Source organism: Hyaena hyaena, unplaced genomic scaffold (assembly GCF_003009895.1).
Source record: "Hyaena hyaena isolate Hyena2069 unplaced genomic scaffold, ASM300989v1 scaffold_590, whole genome shotgun sequence".
Classification (NCBI taxonomy): domain Eukaryota; kingdom Metazoa; phylum Chordata; class Mammalia; order Carnivora; family Hyaenidae; genus Hyaena; species Hyaena hyaena.
This window is the reverse complement of record NW_024081221.1, coordinates 1,249,685-1,272,698: the sequence shown is the minus strand read 5'-3', so window position 1 is coordinate 1,272,698 and position 23,014 is coordinate 1,249,685. Positions and strand designations below refer to the sequence as shown.

The 23,014-nt window shown below is 40.0% G+C and overlaps 1 protein-coding gene across 1 annotated transcript in view; it reads right to left on the bottom strand.

Annotated features, from left to right (window-relative positions):
- Nucleotides 1-17,077: 17,077 nt before the first annotated feature.
- Nucleotides 17,078-23,014, bottom strand: part of COL28A1 (collagen type XXVIII alpha 1 chain) — a 163,941-nt gene continuing 158,004 nt past the window's right edge. The window contains exons 33-35 of the mRNA XM_039256844.1: nt 21,522-21,714; nt 18,720-18,896; nt 17,078-17,142 (exon numbers count right to left, since the gene is read on the bottom strand). Coding sequence (XP_039112775.1) covers nt 18,724-18,896; nt 21,522-21,714 — 366 coding nt within the window. The 3' untranslated portion in view covers nt 17,078-17,142; nt 18,720-18,723. The remainder of the gene's footprint in view (nt 17,143-18,719; nt 18,897-21,521; nt 21,715-23,014) is intronic.

The window sequence follows — 23,014 nt, the reverse complement described above, 5'->3', positions numbered from 1 at the left end:
AAAAAAAAAAAAAGATTGATGATAAGGGGCACCTGACTCTTGATCTCATCTCTGGTCTTGACCTCAGGGTCAATGCTGGGTGTGGACCCTACTTAAAAGATTTATGATAAGAAACATGAACTTTATGTTAAGTTAGGAAGTAAATCTTAAGAAGAAAAGCCTAGGCCTGGTTCCTTTCGAACTCTGTAAGTTCAGATTTCTCAAATGATTCAATTAAGTCAGTCTTAGAGTTATAAACAGAGTGTTTCACTGATACAGAAATCTTTCCAAATTTCCTTAATGATGAGCATTATACGCACTTATCAAAAACTTCCATTTTTTTTTTAAAGTTAGAACAAAATTTGGTATTGGATGAAAAAGTTTTTGTTATACTAAAAGTTCTCAGGATAGCACCTGACATTTCCTAACAATGATAGTTTTATGGAATAGTATTGTAATTGACTTACTGTCTACATGTGTGCTTAAACTCACTCTTTTGGTATGTAGGATCAGTGGGAGTACAATGTCTTTTCTTCTTTTTCAGTCCTAACAACACCTAATTCAGTAGTCTAAATATAGTCAGCATTCAATAAAAATTTAATTATTGACTGAATCTAGGCTGTCAGGGGTAAAAGGGACATTGCTACTTGTTTGGACATGTCCCTCTGATTAAATGCCACTTTTGCCTTTCTAGCTAATCAGTCAGTTAACTAAGTGTGGTGCACATTTGACCTTCTCCCCAAGAGAAGGTCAGTGGCTGAAAATGAGATCCAGTATGATCGTATTAGAAGTAGTTTCATGTGTCTCCATGAAGGAGATTAAATGTCTAGATGCCTCCCACGTTTCCCCGTAGAGCTTGTTCTTAGAGTCTTAACAATCCAAGAGTAGCACCAACACATCCATCGTCAGTTCCCGATTATGTTTGCAAAGGTCACTGTTCATATTGTATTAAGGTCCTTCAGAAAAACAGAACTGATAGGATGTGTATACATAGATTTCTTTTCAGGGATCGGCTCACTGATTGTGGGGGCTGGTAAACCCAAAACCTGCAGGGCGGGCCAGGTGACCCGGGGAAGAGTTGTACCTCAAGTCTCAAGGCAAATTCCTTCTACCTTAGGGGACCTCAGTCTTTTCTTTTAAGGTCTTCAACTAATTGGATGAGACTCCCCAACATTATGATGGAGAATAATCTACTTTCCTCAAAGTCTACTAATTTAATTCATTTAATATTAATCACATCTAAAACAATAGTTTCAGGGGCACCAGGGTGGCTCCTTTGGTTAAGTGTCCTACTCCTGACTTCAGCTCAGCTCATGATCTCATGGTTTGTGAGTTTGAGCCCCACATCGGGCTCTGTGCTGACAGGGCCAAGCCTACTTGGGATTGTCTCTTATCTCTCTGCTCCACCCCCACACGTTGCTTGCTCATGCTCTCTCTTTCTCTCTCCTCTCCCTCTCTCTCTCTCTCTCTCAATAATAAATAATCTTTTAAAATAGAACAAATAAAACAATACTTTTACAACAACTTTTAGGTTGGTGTCTGACCCCCATACCTGGGCAGCAAAGCCAAGCTCTACTGACACATAAATTAACCATCACACATATTAAAGCAGACAAAAGGATTTGGGCCCCTTGCTATAATCTTTGGCAAGGTCACTAACATCTTTCATGATTTAAAATGGTCCACAAATAACAAATAGCTCTTACATTGATGATTTTTTTTTTTAATTTTAGAAGAGAAAACTTTTTCCAGGCCTTTCATTGCTTCCTCCCACTGAACCTACTTCAAATTGTGTTCATAGCCTCTGTAATTTTTATACATGGGTGCTCAGGATGCACAGAAGATAAAGCATGGTTTCCAACCCTCATGGAGCTGTAGTCTGAGAAGAAAAGAGTGTGCAAACTATTGCCAAGCTATGTGCTTGCTGTTCTGAGTTGCACAGGGACAAGAGAGGAAGTAGGCATTTAATAAGTAAATTTGCACATTGGCGGGGCCTGCATATGCAAGTCTTATTAGTTTTCTCTGTGTGGCACTGGGAACTTGCGTCCTCCTGGCATAATGGTAACAGATTTGATGTCCCCTGCAGCTGAATCTGACCCCCAAACAGGGTCATAAAGGCATCATTCATTCTCAGTTCCCTAGCACACAATCAGCTAAATGAATTTATTCGTCCAGTAAAATTTGTCATCTAAGGAAATGACATTACCTCCGTGGCAGTTTCTCTTCACTTCTGCTTGCAACTTTTCTTTTCATTCCCAACTTCATGTTAATTAAGCCCCAGATTTTTTTTCAAATACACATAACATAAAATTTGCCATGTTAACCTTTTCTAAGTGTACAGCTCAGTGGTATTTCACATCCATGCCCGTAACTCTTTTCATCTTGTAAATCTGAAACTCTGTAGCAATAAACAACTCCCCAGTCTCCCCTCCCCCAGAAATACTTTGTCTTTATGGTTTTGCCCACCAAGTGGAATAAAATAGTATTTTTTTGTGACTGTAATTAAACTCCACATTTTAAAATAGATGGGAGAGCTACACGTGTAGTCGATGGAGCTCTGTCTGGTGCTGGAGGAGACAATGTGCGGGCGTATGTCACTGAGAACAAGGCAAATTCCCTTTCCCTCAGTGCCACTGGGATTTGGTCATGCAGCCCTGGCACTGAAAGCTCAGAGTCAGCAGAGTGTTACGTAAGCCCAGACTTTAAGTGAACTTTATCCTGCAGCCACTGCTGAGAAGCCACTGCCAATGGGAAGGGAATGCTAGAAACTAGCATGCTAGCAAACATACAGCCCGGAATTATGAGCACCTGACAGATTCTGTCTGGCAGGCTTCCCTCGGCCTGATTGACATCAGTGGTAGGGAAGGGCAGAGGGTCTAAAGGGGCAGATGCGCTCATGGCCAGAGACCAGAAATTTTCAGAGATCTCCAGTTCTAGACCACAGACAGCACCTTTGGTTTTCTGGCCCTGTATTCTAGACACCTTCAAAAGAGTGTAGAAAGCTATCATCTCTTCTATTTCTCTTTTCATATTTTTCTTTGCTCTAAGGCACAAGCCATGTTCATTGTCCGGGGCCAGGACACAAAGGTTAAGAAATCCTGCATTCTGCTTGAAGCATGGAGAGTTCTGGGTATTAGATGGTGCCAGACATGTCTGGCTTTCTAAAGCATGTAATTGCTTTCTAAAGCATTGGGGGAAGTAAACACAACCTAAACTTCTCAGTCATTCTCCTCACATGCTTAAAATTCCCGTCTACTATTAGATCCTAGAATGATTCAGAATGAGAATTCCAGGGAAAATGGAATTATTAAAAAGCAGAGCCTGAGGCATATACCATTTAATAAGCTGCAAAACAGCCTCAGACTTTACAAGTAGGGGGAAAATGGTTGGCATAAGACTTATAGTCTGGCTTTTTCATACAGTCTTCACCCATTCTTTATATATTCTGGAATTAAATGTTTATTATTCTATTTAAATGACTTCTGTGCATTAACCATCAGTTTGAAATGTGACTCCAGTGCAAATCCTTTGTGCTTCTTTCCCTCTGTTTTGTTCTCCCGGCTTTTCAGAGGAATTGCATTAGCTCAAGTCTCTAAAAAATTACTGAAATTAAGAAATGTCAGTCCCTCCTATTTTATACTAGGCAAATAAATGCACGATCGGTTCCATTTCTCCCCATGGGCACATCTCCTGGGAATCCTAATTAGGGAGATGCTTCAGGAGCATTGAAACAGAGCAAGCAACCTTAGTGGGATGGTGCAGACGTCTGCCAGCATCTGTGGCAGCCGCATCATTGGTCTGATGCATCTGTTCACAGCAGGGGTGAGTCTGGGCACCAGACAGAACCATAGGCTAGTTTGTCCCCACCTCCTCTACCGAGGCAGGCTGGGTGCCACCATATGCAGTTTTAAGGTACATTTCAAATACTTTTATTCTGTAAATATCTTAAGCATTGTGGACAATCTTTTGAATAGAGCTACTTTTGCAGACGTGGCCAGTAGAATTAAAGGTTGCCGTAAAAATTCTCAGAAATCTGCAGCCAATTTGTCCTAAATGCTCTTGATGCTGTTGCAAGAGACAGCATTTCATTAGGCTGGAGGGAAATGCCACAGGGTTATCACATCAGGTAGATCGAAACCACGGGAAGAAGACAAAGGAGAAGTGGGAAATATTGAGATGGGGAATAGTAGAATGAGAAGAGGTAAGAAAGTGAGAGGCAGGAAAGGGAAGAACAAATATTCTGTAAGAGGACCTGTTTTTGTGGGAGGTATACATTGCCTTTAAAAACTGCTTCAGTAGGGCGGTTGGGTGGCTCAGCGAGTTAAGCGTCCGACTCCTGATTTCAGCTCAGGTCATGATCTCAGCATCCTGGGATCATGCTCCGCATTGGGCTTCGCACTGCTTGGGATTCTATCTCCCCTTCTGTCTCTGTACCCTCCCCTGCTTGTATGTGTGCACATTCTCTCTCTCTCTCTCAAAATAAATAAGTAAACATTAAAAAAAATGCTTCAGGGATCATGGTTCCTCATAGCAGCTTGGGCTACATGAGAATCTGAGCTGAAGGACAAATTCTGCACTCTAATCCTAGGTTGATCTAACAACAATGTCTTGGGCAAGTTGCTACCTTTCTCTGTATTTCTTATCCATTATCTCAAGATAACTTAATACTTGCAAAGTGAAACAAAAATAGAGACATGACTAGCTACAGCGGTGTCCAGCCACACTCCTTGTTTTTTTCTCAGCTGTGTCCTTATTCTCTCTTTATCTTTGCCAGGAAGTATTGGTACCCACCTATTTAGTTTTCCTAATGAGGCCCAAACTAGAGACAACCTCCAAAGCAAAAAAAACAATAACCAACTAAACATCTTGAAATTGCTCAGAACGTATTATGCCAGAAAACCCATCTATAAATTTCTTCAGGGCTAGGCATTATTGTCAAGGGACTAGGAAACAAATAACATTCTTCCACACTATGTGCTGGGCTATAATATATACATGGTCTGATGTGAGTTTTGTCCAAACTTGCTAGATAGGCATCGCTGTCTCATTTTACAGATACAGAAACATTTCCGAGAGCTCAATTGTAATGAATGTTGGAATGTGTTTCAAACCCACTTCTCAGGCTTGAACCTTCCATTAATTCCTAATACCAGTTACCAGTGTGGGGGAGTATTCTTTGAAGAACTAATTCAGGGATGTATAATACACATATTATATAATTGACAGGGTGGACTTACTGAGTAATATGACCTAGGACCTAAGGTTACTTTACCTTCTTATGCTTACATTTCCTCATCTGTGAAATTAGGTTTTACTCACAGAACCAAATAAAGCAACGGAACAAAGTAAAGAATCTAGAAACCCATCATGCATGTCTGCTCACCTGATGACAAAGGGGGCAGTGCGGTACAGTAGGGAAAAGATCACTTCATTAAATGGGACGCAGTTAACTGGCTGCAAATACGAAAAGAAAAATGTTTGGTCTTGATTTCACACTAGATCTCAAAGTCAATTTCAAGTGGATTAAAATTTTTAGAATAATGGAGAACACCTTTATTATCTTAAAATAAGCAAAGATTTCCTAAATAGAACAGGAAAAGTATTACAAAGAGGACAAAAAAGGTAATACATAGGACTATAAGATTAAGAACATGGAAAACACTATTAAGAGAGAGAATAGGTAACCCACGGTATAGAAAAAATTTTTTTTTGCAAAACATACCACTTGCTCAAATCAAAACTACAGGGGCATCTGGCTGGCTCAGTCAGGTAAGTGGCTAAGTCTTGATCTCGGGTCAGGTCATAATCTCAGGATTCATGAGATCGAGCCCCATGTTGGGCTCTGCACTGACACTCAGAGCCTGTTTTAGGATTCCCTCTCTTCCTTTCTCCCTGCCCCTCCCCCACTTGTATACGTTCTCTCTCTGCAAAAAAAAAAAAAAAAAAAAATAGAGTAGCTAAAAGTCAACTTGAAAAAGCAGATTGTTATGATGACTAAATAAACACAAGTTTAGAGAATAATTTGGCACATAATATGCATTCACTTCATATATGCTATTATTTTTATTATGAATCTAAATTTCTGCCTATTGCCAGCCTAAAGGTCTCAGGTTTTGATTTGGAAAGCACAGTAACCATAGAAATAAGACACCAGAAAGGCAAATCTATAGAAGAGGATTCAAAATATGTGATTCAACGTGAAGAGTAGCATTTATTTTTCCAGTACTTCAGTTTTTACTTGTTGTTTTCCATTGCTGTGTGCTGATGGGAAAGGTGTAAAGTGAGGAGTAGTGTTATAATCTAAATTTGACTCAAGGAGCAAAGCCTATTCCTGCTCTACCACCCCTTCCCTGGGCATCACAGACATCTCTCAGCCCTCTCATTCCTGGAGTACCTCCAAGCTCTGGAGAGCCTCCCACCTAAGAATCCTAAGTTCAGAGGGTCTCCCCTGAGTCCTCATGCTTAAGCCAGTCTGAAGCTCCAGAGGGACCAGAATCTCCACATTTACTTAGTATCTGGTCTCTCCTAAGGCCTTCTGGAAGAATGGCTTATCCCCACATCTACCAAAAGGCTTTGAGGACTAATTGCCTCACGGTCTTGAAGTGAGGCAATAACCCATACTCCTGTTGTTAGTAACCTCCATCCCAAGTTACCTACATGACTTCCCTTTTCATGTGGAAAATCCCTTCAGAATCCTGGCCTCTTGAGTTCATGACCCCACTTTCTTCTTCAGCTACTTACTCTCCTTGCCTTGTCTTAAACTTTGTCATAACCTGAAGTTATAAAATTCAAGCATTCTACTCATTAACCTCAAAACTGTGTTCTTCCAATACTTTCTTATCTATTCCCATGAAGTCTTTGACTTCAACAAAGTCCACAGTCTTTGAATCTCTTCACTTACCAACTAACACCACAGTGTCCAGGTGAATTTTGTTCCTTCAAAATCTGTATGTTGAAGTCCTGCCTCCAGCACCTCAGTGTATTTGGAGATAGGATTTTCAAAGAGGTAGATTGAGTTAAAATGAGGTCACAGCCCATATGGAATATGGTGGTGTCATATCCCATATGACTGGTGTCCTTCTCAGAAGAGGAGATTGGGAGGAGATTGCATACACAGAGGAAAGACCATGTGATAACACAGTGAGGAGGTGGCCATTTGCAAGCCAAAGAGAGAGGCCTCAGATGAAACCAAATCTGCTGACACCTCGATCCTGGACTTCTAGCCTCCAATGCTGTAAGAAAATAAATTTCTTTGTTTAAAACACCCAGGTAATAGTATTATTATGGCAGCTCTAGTGTACTAACACAGCTGCCTTCCATTTTTGCTTCTCTCTCAGTCTGATTTGTATTTCCTGAGCCATCTACCACTCTTTCAACATCCTTACTCCATTGTCTTTCCAGTCCATTGACCTAGCAAAACCTCAACACTGGGTGAATTTAATTGTCTCATACAAGCCTAGGTACCTTAATGCGGTTGGAGAAAATCACAACACCATGCTAATTGGTAAAACCTCAAAGCCATGGTCTTAATTTCAAACAGACCTACTATTTCTCTAGTTTTCCTTTTATATCCATAGATAAGCAAGCTTTCCACCTCTCCTCTCTTGACAAATTATTTTGCCTTCTTCTCATTTGAAAGGATCCACTAAGCAACAGTTCACTCAACTTTCTACCACCAAATCCATACATTGCTCTGTCAGCACCCGTCTTTTCCTCTTCCTGCATGTTGCAGTGGAACTGGTGTGTCTGGCTAATCCTTCCCCTTTTGCTGTAGATCATATGCTCTCCTGGTACCTCAGAAACTTTCTTCTTTCAATGATCTCTTCTCTGCCATATATTTGACCTCTCCCTCCATATAACTTTCTCAACATCATCTAAATATAATCAAGTCTGTCCCACTAAAAACAAAACAAATATAAAAACCAGCCTTCATCCCATGTGACAGACTAATTGCCAAGAATGGCCCCAATTCCGTACCCCTACCAGTGGGTTTTGCAATGTGATTTTGCAGCTCCTTCTATTAAGAGTTAGACCTCTTTCCCTATATCTTGAATCTTGGCTGACTTTGTGATTCACTTTGGATAGTGAGCTGAGCAGAATGGAATGCCAATTCATGACTAGGCTTCAAGAGATCTTGCAGGCTTGTGCTCTGACTTAGAACCCTGCCATCACCGTGTAAGCTAGGATGCTGAATGATGAAACATGGTCTAGGTACCTCCCCCATTCCAGTTAACAGAAAACCAACTTTCTAAACTATAAGTAAGACCAGTCTAGATCAGCTAGCCCTCACCTGACCTGGATACATGAGTGGGCCCAGGCAGGCCCAGCTCAGAAGAACCACTCAACTTACCCAAAGACATAAAAGTGATAATAAGTCCTTGTTTTAAGATACTCAGTTGCAGGGTTGTTTGTTACAGAGTAATAGCTAACTGATACAGTCTCTAGTAGTGGACCTTTCAACTACCATCTAGTCTTTTTCCTCTGAATTCCCACCTAACTACCTGAAAGACTATACTGCATTTCCTGTTTTTGTTTCCTCCCCATTCTCTCCTTTACGTACCTCAGTCTTGTTTCAGCCCAAACATTCACTCTTCTTAGGGTGTTCTTGCCAAGATCTCCATGACCATCCTGTCATTAAATGTAGCAGACACTTGATGTAAATCTTACCAATTTTCCTAACGCCGTTTATCACCAGTAAGTCTCCTGGTGCTTAGACACCTCACTTGTGACTCTCAGGCCTCTCCCTCTGGGGAGCCTCAGCAGGCTTCTTCTTAATTTCCAGACCTCTAACATTGCTGTTACTTGGGAAGTGTGTCCTGGGGCTCTACTCTTCCACTTTATAATCTTTCCTAGAGATCTCATGCATTCATTTTCTTTCATACAGCTCTTACTTCTTTTATGATTTTGTTTTTTTAAATGTTTTTAAATGTTTATTAATTTTGAGAGAGAGACAGAGCATGAGCATGAGCAAGGGAGGGGTGGAGAGAGAGAGACACACACAGAATCTGAAGCAGGGTCCAGGCTCCGAGCTGTCAGCACAGAGCCTGAAATGGGGCTCAAAATCACAAACCATGTGATCATGACCTGAGCCAAAGTCGGGCACTTAACCAACAGAGCAACCCAGGTGACCTTATAATTTTACTCCTGTTAAGAAACTGAAGATGTACACTATTTAATGACCACATGAGAATCACCAGTGTTTTGCTCACCAAATTTAACTACATGATAGGTGCTTAAGAAGTGGCACGTATTAAATAAGAAAATATAAAAACATTAAAATTTTCTTGGCCTATTGAAATTAGGTACATTTTTGATCTTGTAGATTGTTTCTATCAGCTATATGGACATATATTTTCTTTCAGCATGTCGGAAATAAGTGTTGTGGCAAAACCAGCCCCAGTGTTCTCGTAACGTCTCTACTTTCCTGTTTCCACTTAGATTTTAACCTTGTTATCGCTCAGTGTCCCCTTAGCAGCCTGATGCTTTAAAGAAATTTCTTCTAGTCTTTTCAACAATTCCATTGTTCCCAACAAGAGGATTTGTCCAACTAAAGTTGCCCTGTTACCAGGGACAAAATCCTCTAGTTTTCAATAGGTTCAAAAATATGTTTTGATTTTTTTAAAAAAAGAACATATATTTACTAAAGAACTCTTCCGAGAAGATATAGATTCTTTCTAAAATGATGAGAATCTAGAGAATCAAAAAGCCCTCCCTGTTAAAGGCTGTATGATGTTGTTGGAATTGACAAAAACCAAAGACAAAACAAAACAAAAAAACGGATTTCCCATTGTAGAAGTGGAAATGAAAGAAAGCATACAGAAAATACTGGAAACCTACTCAAGGCTTTTAATGTGTTCATGACTAGTTTATATTTTATGGTTCAGAAAATCAAAGTATATCATTCAATACCCTGGAGTAATTTGGGAAGCTTTTCTCAAAATAAAATAATGGAGAATTCATTCATTTTAGAAACTCCTGTTAAGCTTTACACAAAACAGAATGACCAGAGGAAGGGTAGGATTTGTACTGGAAAACAGGTTGAAGAGAGATATTCATTAATTTGGAACAAACAGTTCTAGGAAGGTGCAGATAAAAGATATATCACAGAAAAACTTTCCACCTCTTTGTGCCAAAACTCCACTTACCAGAGCCTTTTGATATTGGAAATATATATATTACCTATAGAGTTGAGTCAAAGCTTCATTATTTTAACGTATTTAAAATTGTTTTTCTTTATGAACTAAACCAGATAAATTAGTTGAAAAATTTTTTAACAGAGTTGAATTAAGAAACTTGCCTCCTGACTTCCACTTTGTACACTGTGTTGCTTTTCTCATAGTGACGGATACTTACTAAAATGAATCGCACTAGTCACAGCAACCAACGAAAATGTTCATGGGCTCTCAATTAGCATTTGGCAACCCTGACCCATGGAAGGAAGTGACCACTCACCTTCTTGTCCCTGGTGCACGAGCCCCATTTAAAATGCCTGTTTATAGTCTCCACTGGAATGACACATGTCCCTCTCTTAGTAAGTAAAGTACTTCTTTGTCAGATGGGTGGGGTTAAAAAGTACAAGCACCTAAATGCCCAGAACATAGATCCTGTTTCTTGTAATGACTATTCTAAGAGAAAAGGCTGCTCTTTATTTTTTATTGCTACATTTCTAAAAATAGTCTTTGTTTCTAAGTGGTTCCAAGAAAGGTAGTACTACAGCCTCTTACTACTCAGTCCCTCTTTCTTCCTGTTCCTTCCTTTTTACACTAGCATTTCTGTGACAGCCCAGCCCAAGCCTCTGTAGAAATCCAAGTCCACAGCCCCAGGTTACAGTTAGTTGTCATTTCACTCGTGTGGTTAGTAGATGCCACCAGGGCAGTATTATTTGAGGGTCAAACAAAAGGGGACCATTTTTTTCTGAGCTGAGGAAGGCTTCATCAGAGATATAATATTTAAACTAAGTCTCATAGAATCTGTCGGAGCCTGCCATGCAGAGAAGAGATAGAGGAAACAGAAAGTATGAAAGCATAAAGGCAACAATAGCAAAAACAAACCCTCCTTGTACATTTGGGATTATTAAGCAGAATGGCAGCAGCATCAGGGAGGGAATGACGGAGCAGCATGAAAGCTGCATTATGAAGGGAATTTTAAACCCTGCTGAGAAGGCTGGACCTCATCATGTAGGTCATGGGAAGTAGTGCTTTAAAAATAATCTGATTTATATCTTAGAAAACTTCTGATTATTCTATGAAGTATTCTATGAACTAAAAAAAAAAAAAAAAAAAAAAAAAAAAAAGGACAGTCAAACACTCCATGCTAGTACATAGAGAAAGGGGGTCAATTTGAGAGAAATTTGTGAGGTCTAAATGGGAGGACTCAACGGTTTGTGAAATATGAAAGGAAGGTAAGGAATGGAAAATAAATGGGCAAGATCGGCAACATGGTGATGCCATGAACAAGGGCAACAGGGGTAAAGCTGGGGTTCAGAAAAACTTGGAGTTGCCGCTGGAACTCAGCTCATTTATGGGATAAGTAGTATAAAAAGAGGTTAAGATCTCTACCCTCCTCTCAAACTCCTGGCTTCTCCCCTTAAGAATAAGGGATATTAACTTGTTTGATCACATGTCACCAAAGTAGCTACATTTATTTCTAGACAAGGACAATGTATATTAAAATGCCAAGCACATAGGAATTTCTAGTCTCTGGAGAGCTCTCTCACTCCGGCTAAAGAAAGGTCAGTTCATGTACTCTCTCTCCCTCTCTCTCCAGACAAGACACTTTAAAAATATTTAGCAACTTTTTAAGATATAACTGATATGCAATAAACGACATCTATTTAAATTATACGATTGAATAAGTTTATACCCATTTATTGTCTGCTCTCTGCTTCATTAGTTTCCATTCTTGTCTTCACTATTTATTCTACTTATTTTAGGTTTAATTTATTCTTCCTTACTAGTTTCTTAAGGTGGATGTTTAAGTCATTGATTTGAGATTTTTTTTTTTCTTTTCTGGTAGTCATTTAGTGCTATAAATTCCCCCTTAAGCACTGCTTGAGTAGCAGCCCACCCATTTGATATATTGTATATTTATTTTCATTCAATTCTAAACAGTTTGTAATTTCCTTTTTGGTTTCTTTTTTGGCCCATGGATAGAGACAGGTTTTATAGACTTTGGAAATACTCTGAGATTTCTCAATACATTTTTGTTGTTGGCTTATAATGTAATTCCATTGCAATAAGAGAACATACACCGAATGATCTGTGCTCTTTTAAATTTAATGGCACTTATTTTATGGCCCAGAATATGAGGTTTTCCTGTCTGGCTGGTGTGACGGGCACTGTTGTCTGGCCCACAGTTAGCACCTGGCACCTGTTGCCGCTAGTCCTTCAGCTGATTCAGCTTCCAGCTTTGAGGAGTTTTCTCATGTGCATTCACGCATCGGTACTTAGCTGAACACTTAAGAGGGCCCCTCCACAGATCACCCACGTTTTTGCTCTGTGAACTTGCCTCTTTTCCAGCATTCTGTCTTCATCCTTAGAATTCTAGTCATCTTGGTCTTCCTGGACTCTCAGCTCATTTACTCAACCTCGAGAGTCTGTCAGTTTCTGCCTTCGCTCCCCCTCTTTGCACTATGGCTTGGAAGTGCTTTCAAATCAGTAGGCTGGGGCCATTGCAGGGCTCACTTCATTTTCTTTCCTGCTTATTCAGGAGGATTGCTTTTCCTTGACTGATTTAGCGTGTTCTGCAAATTGTCATTTCCTATATTTTGTCTGGTTTTGGGTGTTTTAGGAATGAGGGTAAATCTGGTCCCTGTTACTTCACCTTGGTTGGAAGCAAAGTTCTCTCTCTCTCTCTCTCTCTCTTCTTCCAAGAAGCTGCAACAGTAGACATGTCAGAGCCTTTTCCTACAAGAGAAGAGACTAAGAGAGAGGGAAGAGACCATCTCCGAGGACTCACTTCTGTCAGCCAGGCCAGCAACTATAGCCGTCCATACACCCAAGGCAAGCCTGGGAGGAGAAATTTGTATTTGTGAACTTTTACTTCACTAAGAAACAATCCAACATCTAAGTGGCGGACGACAACGGGCGTCTATTTCTTGTTTACATGACATGAGGGCTGCAGCTGGCTCTAGCTGGGCCAGGCTCAGCCAGCTTTGCCTGGTCCAACTGGGCTTGCCTGGGCTCGTTTCAGTTCTGTGCATCTTCTTTTTCCAGGAACAAAGGTGAAGACACGCTGTTTTCTTGGTGAAGGTCCAGAGCAAGTGGCACAAGGCCAAAGCACGCAGCACATTTAAAGCTTCTGCTCAGTCCTGGCATCCCTCACATCTGCACACATTCCATAGGCCAAAGCAAGTCATTAGCTAAGCCCAAAGTCAAACATGTGGGAAAGTACACCCTACCCACAGGGAGTGGGTACAGAAAGAAAGAATAATTGTGAACAATTACAGTCTTCTATAGCATTGAAGGCTTACTCTCTCTTGCTGTATTTACTACATGCTCTAGCACGATGGACCTCTTTACCTGTTCCATAGTACTGAGCACATCACAGACCTTTACAGATTAATTTCAATTTGACATTCATGTGACTCTTATCTCTTCCTCATTGGAAAATAAGCTTCATAAATTCAGAGATGTTTCCTGGTGCATGTAGGCAGTATGTAACTGTTGAATGAATGAATGAATGATGAATGAATGAATGCCTTTCTCTGCTTACTTGCCCAAGGCACTAAAAAATATGCTAGGGATCATTTGGTTAGAAACTGCTTAGGATTAACCAGGACCCTTTGGTTACGTGGTCCAGCCATGCTTGCGGCAGCTCAGCCCTGGCCCTCGACTCCAGTATAGACAATGATGTGGAGCTTTGCCTGCCTTTGCTGTCATTCTCTATCCATCCTTCTGTGGACATGGGGAGCTGTGGTTGGAGCAACACTTCCTCCGAAAAGAAAGAGAAATACAGATGAAATCAAAAGTGAGATTACATTTTTAACCATCAGATGAGCAAAAATCAAATAAGTAATAGCACTCTATGATGGTGAGAAGGTGAAAAAACAGGCACGCTCCTGTGTTGGAGGAATGTAAATTGGCACAGTCTTTAAGCAAGGTGCTTTGACATACCTATCAAAAGGGCGTTCCTCTGTTAAATCACTACATTGCACACCTGAAACTAATATAACACTGTTATGTGAACTATACTGGAATTTAAAAAAAGAACTTAATAAAGTGATTTTGAAAAGTACATTCTCTGTGTCTTTACAGTTTTCCTTATAAATTTGCCCTACATAGGGCAATAAAGTGATGTGCTCACTTTATTAAGTTCTAGAATCTGTATATAGAATCTATATTCTATAGAATATATTCATAGGGCAAAATTATATAGGTTCTATAGAATATGTAGATTCTATATATTCTGTTTTGTCCTATGAACATATTTACACAAACACAAATGTATACAAGGATATTCAATGAAATTTGGGTCATCATCGCAAAAGATTGGGAACATTTAAAGGCTCAGCAAAGGTGAATTGATTAAACAAAATGAGCAGCTGTGAAGCACTTAAACCTAAGGTAGCTCTTTATCTTCTGATACAGAACACATTCCATAATGCTAAGTGAAGAAGGGAGAGAGGGAAGCCATCAGGGAGGCAGTGAGGAAGGGAAAACACCAAAGGGAAATAAATGGTGTGTTCATAAAGTAGAAAATGTTTAAGTGTAGCTGAAATTGAAGAACATGTATAAAGACCCAGAGGGAAATACACTAGAAATGTAACTAGCAGAAAGGTCCTGAAAGGCCTCGAATACTATGCTGAAAGATTTACCCTGTGTGTCTTGAAAAAGATGGAGTACCCCTAAAGCATTTTAAGGAGGAGAGTGTTTCAATGTTTCAATGTTTTAGACAATTGGAAACAAGGCCAAGCAGGGATTTATTCATAATAGAATCACTTTGAGAAAACCCCCAACCAAGTTGCAGATATTGCAAAACTAGAGCATTCTTCCTTACAGCGTTAAGGGAGGGAAAACAGTCAAGTGATAAATTTAAGGTAGCACCAACTAATATGCTAAGGAGCAAATAACGGGACAATTCCATCAGTTCTTAAAAATAATGTCGTCAAATCATGAGTATGGAGCTTAAGGGCAAATGTGAAGGATGGTAAAAATAAAACAAGCCTCTGGTCAATTTTAGAGAGAAATGGGGAAAGACATCTTTAATTTTGCTGTCTTTGCAATCCATAGTCCTACTTACTATTTAGAATTCCTCTGCATAATTCCTGTTTCTTTTTGCTTCCAAGACAGAAGGAAATTTTCCTGTGTCTTCTATTGACATGGCAGCCATCTTAGGTTTTTTATAGCAATCTCATATTTAGAATGGGGACGTGCTAGTTCACACTTCGCTCATACAGCAGTCACCAAGAACATTGTCCTAAGCTCGAGGACATGCTCAGCTTGTCACAATGACAAAAGAGCCATGGAAATAGGGGAAGCCACCAAAGCACCCAGAATGAAGGAGGACATATCAACCTTTTTAGAAGTCCAATGCGCTATCCATTGCGTGATGGAGCCCATATCAACCCTTTTAAACCAAGAACGCAACCATTCTGAAAGGCTCCACAAGGTCAGAGCAGGAGCTGTTGCAAAGGAAGTCACAGGAGACATCAGGTCAAGTTGCATCTGTGAGAGTCAGTGTTATCTAAAGAATGGGCTGCCTCAGGAGGAGATAGTTGTCCTACCAGAGATGTTCACCCCAAGATGACCTAGTCACTTGGAGTATTTGTCAAAAGGGTATAAGGAGGAGACATAGGACTAGAAGACTCTAAGGATTGTTGGCAATTGTAAGAGCCTGATTAAAGCTGGGTTTAAAATTTACAAACTTTCAGAGTCCGGTGTGACTTTAAGTGAATTCGTTTAAATGAAGAATTTTTTTCAAAGATATTAGTTTATGTAAAATGATAATGAATGCTTTTAGAAAGATACGAGGACACAAATCATACACAAAGAATTCAATATCAGAATCTACAAGGAACTCCAGAAATTCAATAAGGAAAGAAAAGACAAACAATCCAATAGAAAAATCTCCAAATATCAACAGACATTTCACGGAAGGCTCAGCCCAGATGGTAAACAAACAAGGTTAGATGCTACCAGAGAAAGTCAAATTAAAACAAGATACCATTTTACACCTATTATTAGCAAAATGGAGAAGTCTGACAACACTGTGTGTTGACAAGATTATCAAACAGGAAAAACTTTTATACACAGCTGGTGAGAATTTATAATGAATTGATTCAAAACACTTTGGGGGAAATTGGTATAATATACTATTTTTGAATACTTATATGTCCTGAAACTCAACAATTGAGCCTTAAGGATTATATCCTAGAAAATATATTTTTGGGTGCCTATACACCCAAAACTGCATAAGCTCATTTGTAGCAACACTGATGGAACAGGGGGAAAAAATTAAATGGAAACAGTTTAATCATAGACAAGGCAATGGTTAAACATATTTTGTGATATATGCATACAGACATGATGCCACTTTGAATGTAAATGGACATGTATGGATTATAATGTATTGACACACCAAGTTGCAAAGAATTACATATTATGAAACAAATGTTCTAAAGCTCAAAAAACCTAAATAATAAGTTACTTAGGAATACATTTAGATATGGTAACACATATAGATTAATTATAATATGGAATGAAAAGGGCAAGTTGCAGAAAACTAGAACATGATCTTATTTCTATAAAGCTCTAAAATAAGCAAGGCTATGTACTGTGGAGAGCTACAGAGATACATGATTTTACATGTAAAATTACATATAAAAACCCAATAGCAAAGTGAAGTGGTAAACACAAAATTCAAGATGGGTTATCCCTGGCAGGGAACAAGGGGCTGGGATTGCAAGAAGGACACGGGAAGCTTCAACAGAATTGATTAGGTTTGGTTCATGGTCTGTATGATATGTTCATTGTTGTTCATCTTATTATAGTGTTTGGTAACTTACAAGTATATAGCATATGTTCTTTTGTGGTATCAACTATTACATAACAAAAATTTAATTAAATCGCACAAAATTGTTTTTGTTAAGATGGCTATTCTTTCAGCTTCCTCTTCCTTGAGTGCTCTGTTTTGTACCTCCAAACTCGAATGAGGGTCACAGGCCTGATAGAAGAGAAAAAAGTGTGTTGTAAGATGACATATATAAATGCTGTCTGAGCACAGCTCAGAACTAATGATCTTCCCAGGCTGGTGTCCCAAAATTATTACAAAAGTGACAGAGCCAATTCTCTGTTACCCTCTTGGGTCATATTTCAATTTGGTGACTCAGTTTTCAGAGTGAGTCTTGTCTTTAAAATACCCTGTTCAGGAGCAGTTATGGGCTTCAGCGAGTCCCTGGCTATCAAGTGCTTTCTCATTCTGCCCCCCAAAACGGAAAGTCTCACTTACATATTTTAAAGGAAGGGCGAAAAGAATTTCTTTGTTTAAATTACAGATTTTGTCTTAAATAGTTTTGTTTTCTACCTTTGTTACCAAAGATGTTAGAGGTGTGAGAAGTGACAGTTGTTAATAAATTTAAGTAATTTCCTTTTTTAAAAATATTTTTTAAGGTTTATTCACTGTTGAGAGACAGAGTACAAGTGGGGGAGGGGTAGAAAGAGGGGGAGACACAGGATCTGAAGCAGGCTCCAGGCTCTGAGCTGTAGGCACATAGCCTGATGTGGGGCTCAAACTCACAAACGGCCAGATCATGTCTGAGCCAGAGTCAGATGCTTAACAGACTGAGCCACCCAGGTGCCCTGACTTTAGTAATTTTCATTCAGATTGGTTTCTCAATCACCTTCAGGGCTAGCGAGGCAAAAATCTAACCAACCTCCGGGGCACCTGGGTGGCTCAGTAGGTTAAGCATCTGACTTTGGCTCAGGTCATGATCTCACGGTTCGTGGGTTAGAGCCCCATGTCAGGCTCTGTGCTGACAGCTAGCTCAGAGCCCGGAGCCTGTTTCAGATTCTGTGTCTCCCTCTTTCTCTGTCCCTCCCCTGCTCACGCTGTCTCTCTCTTTCTCTCTCAGAAATAAATAAAACATTAAAAAAATTTAAGAAAATAATCTGACCAACCTCCTCACTCCTATCCCAGTGTCTCTCATTTCCCAGAATCATCATCCTGTTGGGTTCCCTCCAAGCAGAATGTCTTTCTTATCTCACCACCTGCTATTCCATACAGACACACTCCCATCCCTTCTAATTCCCAAACTCAAATCCTTCCCTACCACCTCCCTTTTGCTATAGACAGGGCTGTAAGGGGGTTGGGGACTGAGGCCAGTGAGATGTACTCAGTGGGAGCTGGGGGAGAGGAGTTGGGAGGTCGGGCCAGGAGTTTAACCCGACATAATTCATAGAATAAGAATTCATGTCAATCAGAACCACATTGCTGGCTGTGATGTAGTGAGGGCCTGTGCCTTGAGATTACACATCCCTGACTCAGATCCCCAGATCTGCTACTTTTTAGCTGGATAACTGTCCAGGAGTCCCTGAACTTTTCAGAGCCTTAGCTCCTTCGCCTATAAAAGTAGTTAATACCTATATCCTAGGGGTGGTTGTAAGGACTCACCTATGCTTGTGAATTTTAAGTACTCAGTATGTACTCAGATATGTACATATGTATTTGTATTGGGTGGATGTGTTGAAATTATAGAGGTTCCTCCTAGGTGTGCAGACCTGACTCATTAGAGGTTGACTCACTTACTCATCCTTGAATGCAGGTTTCTTGACACTCATTTTCACTGTTGAATCTATTTCCTGAGCCATTACAGCCGCTGAACCAAAAGCGGGCGCAGGAGTTGACCTGTTTGTCATAATACCATCGAACTACATATTCGCCACAGTTTCCTGGCTTTAGCGGTTCCAAGCATCTAGGATCTAGAGTCAGAAAAGGATTCCATGTTATTATAGGCTTTTCTTTCCCTGAAAAGATGAAAAGGGAAAGCTTTACAAAGTTTATCCTCCATGCACACAAACACACCAAGGAAGAAAATGTGGTTCCAAATTAAAGTTACGTTCCCTAATACCTAAAATATTTCCTCCGGCACCTGAAACTCCACCATTACCTACTCCTTGGAAAACATAAGAGTTTTTTATCTTCATGCAATCTCATTAAAAAAATATATTTCCCTGAAAACATAGCCCTCTGAGCTTTCATTGGCTAACACTCTTGCAGGGATTAGTTGGCCAGAGAAAAATAGGACATCTTCATTTACTTTGGACTTGATCTAAAATCAGTTTAACATTTGGAATAAAGAGGATCTCAGCCTTCTGTACACATTCCCTTCAGTCTGTTCATGGAAAGCACCACTGTGATTCTATGTACTTGTGCCCACTAGAAAAGGAAAATCCTTAGGGTGCCTGGGTGGTTCGGTCAGTTAAGTGCCTGCCTCTTGGTTCAGGCTCAGGTGATGATCTCATGGATTGTGGGATAGAGTGCCAGCACAGAGCCTGCTTGGGATTCTCTCTTTCCCTCTCTCTCTGCCCCTCCCCTCCTCTTGCACACACATGTACTCTTTCTACCTCTCTCTCAAAATAAATAAATAAACTTTAAATGGAAATAAAATAAGTTACCAAAAAATAAATTAATAAAATGAAGGGCTCTCTTTATATCACATATTTCTTTCAAAAAGAGTAGTTCTTGGGGTACCTGGGTGGCTCAGTGGGTTAAGCATTCGACTTCAGCTCAGGTCATGATCTTATGGTTCATGAGTTCAAGCCTTGCTTTGGGCTGTCTACTGTCAGCACAGAGTCTACTTCAGATCCTCTGTCTCCCTCTCTCTCTATGCCTCCCTATCACTCTCTGTCTCTCAAAAACAAATCAATATTTTAAAAGTTTTTAAAATAAAAAGAGCAGTTCTTGTAAGACAATAAAATCATGAACTTTTAATGTCTATTTACAAACGAGTCTCAGAAACACTTCCACTGTAAAGAGAAATAGTACAATAGTAAAGCCATTCATTAAGTCCTTCTGATTTCATGGTACTCCTTAGTGTCTTGATTAGTATTCCTTACTGAGGAAGTGATTCCAAGGTGAGAAAAGCCATAAAAACCAACCAGGTACTTACTACCTGAGACTTGTGTTCTGTGAGACATCTGTCTGCCCTAAGCTTCATTTCTCAATAGTAAAACCAGCCCTCTCTCCATCTCCCATAATCATTTCCCCAGATGTAGAGTATGTCTCTATTCCTTTATTTTCTAAAACTAACCTCCAAATCTACTTCCCCTATGAAGGCTCCTTAGACCAAACAGAAAGGAGTAGACTTTCACTATCTCCACTGTTAACAACAGTAACTAAGTAATATATACTGTGTAACTTGTCAAACCAATCTAAGCTTCTTTTGGGCAAACATGTTGTCTCTGTTCCATGTTCTTCAGAAATGATGTATATAATGATTAATTTCTATGGATAGTAACTCCACAGAAAATATGTTGATGAGTTGGAATCTAGGTTCTGGCTTTTTCCTCTTCTATAATCTAGGACTCAAAAATTCGATGTGTCAAGGCCACATATAAGACTAGAGAGTGGTAGGTCTATGGCAAAATGAGACCACTATCATCTGCAAAGGCATTTAAATTTATTTATTTATAGATGTTTGTTTATTTATTTGAGAGAGAGAGAGAGAGAGAGAGAGAGAGAGAGCAAGCGAGCAAGCAAGCCAGGAAGAAGCAGAGAGGGAGAGAGAGAAGTCCCAAGCAGGCTCCATACTGTCAATGCAGAGCCTGACGCAGGGCTCACACCCATGGACTGTGAAATCATGACCTGACCTGAAACCAAGAGTCGGATGCTTAACTGACTGAGCCAACCAGGTACTGTTGTAAAGGCATTTAAATTAAAAAAAAAAAACAAAAAAAAACAAAAAAAAACAACAACAATAAACATGGGGTGCCTGTGTGACTCAGCTGGTTAAATGTTTGACTTTGGCTCATAGCTTGTGAGTTTGAACCCTGCTTCTGTACTCACAGCTCGAGCCTGCTTTGGATTCTCTGTCTCCCTGTCTCTCTCTCTCTCTGCCCCTCCCCTGCTTGTGCTCTCTCTCTCTCAAAAACAAATAAGAAAACATTAAAAAAAAACTAAATCTCTAAAGAAAAACCCAATAAACATTACAAGAGCTTTAAATTTTTTTATTGGCCAACTTTGTCCCATGGCCAGTGCCTTTTCTAGTTCTACCTGTGAAAAAATGAAAAGCGTCTTTTGTCCTCCCTGAGTCAATGCATGTCCTTTCTTTTTTTTTTTTTTTTTTACAAATAGTTTATTGTCAAATTAGTTTCTACATAACACTCAGTGCTCATCCCCAAAGTGCCCTCCTTCATGCCCATCCCCCCCTCCCCCCCACATTCATCAGTCCTCAGTTTTTGTCAGCATTCAAGAGTCTCTCATGGTTTGCCTCTCTCCCTTTCCCCCACCATTTCCGCCCTTCTTTCTGAATGAGAGTTAAGAGAACCACCCTTTCTGTGCCTTGACACTGTAGACGTAGCAGCTGATTGGCAGATATCTCTTACCTTTGTGCCCCAACTTTTCTGGCTGTAGGTTCAAAATGGGACTTGGAATTCTTGTTTCCAGACCCTCTTCCCCATCCTCAGGGAGGCTGAGCAATGGCTCCTGGATGGTAGCAGCCTCGGGTGAAGGAGTGGTAATCAGTCCATCAGCCCAGTTAGGCTCTTTCTCTTTGTCCTGGGCTTCAGAGACAATGACCTACACACAAAAAATTCACATGTTTGTTTCTAGTTTGTTCTGGGGAACATTTAAGAAAAAAATTCAGCATTGTTTCTTCTCCCCAACTCTCCAATATTATTTCAATAAAAGCTCATGGAATGATGTTCCTCCTCTGTGTCATGTATCCCGGAGTACCTAAGTTATGGACGTCCCCCCCTGCCAGGCACAGATGTCCTTGTGCTCGACCTTCCAGAGAGATCCACATTCAGACCATGAAAGGTATGCTTGGTGGAGTTTATCTCCATTCTTTTCATCCTCACTGGCACGAGGAGGGGGAAATAACCACTAGTTTCTTCGATCTTGTTTTTTCAATGGACTTCTCCATTTCTTAAGGCTAGAGAAATTAACAATATATTCCAAAATATCTTCAACAAACCCTCAACTGATTTTGTGAATGGGAACTGGGGTGGAGGAGGACAATCATGCAGCTGAAATGAAAACCTCGCTTTGCATCTCATCCTATTATCTGGACTCCAGCAAACGCCCAATGCTGCAGGACGCTCAGCTTCTGAGAAGTGCTAGGAATGTTTGTTAGTGAAGGGACAAAGGAATATAACTTCAAAAGCAAGTTTTCTGGACTCAAGTTTCCAAGTTCTGTCTGAATTTATGATATGTAATGAGACAAGGGAAAAAAGGTATTTTGTTTCAAAAAAAAAAAAGTGATGTCAGTCTTTTATGGGACCACTTAAGGTCTTTTACTTCTTTTCCCTTGGACCCCAGCTACAGGGAATCGAGTCAATCATTTACCTTGGTCTTAGCACGGTATGGTCATTGATCTGTGCAAGGCCCTCTTTTTGTTTCTTTATTTAAATAGGCAAATCTGTGAACTAAGTAAACTCATTTTTGATGCTTTCTTACTTCTGTTTCCTATCATCCTGGGACCAGAGCCAGCTGTTACCATTAGCTGCTTTCTGCTATCTAGGCTGTAGACACACACACACTCTCTCATGGATGCACACACACACAGGGAAAGGCTAATTGGTTCTATTACTCATGGTGTATATTTTTACAATGATTAAAGTACTATCAGGTAAATCAAAGCAAACATTTCCACTGGGACTGGTCTAATCACCAGACCAATATAAAGGGCACTCAATTCAAACATAATTGTATTTCACTAGCCCCAAAATACAACTTTTGGGACAAATGGAGGTAAAACAATGGGCCCCTTGGCCTTTCTCTTTCTTTGAGAATGGTCTTGTGTGTACAATATATCAATCTGAATGTGAAATTTTGTTATCATCATTGAACCACAGAATTTTAAGGCTAAAGGAAAATT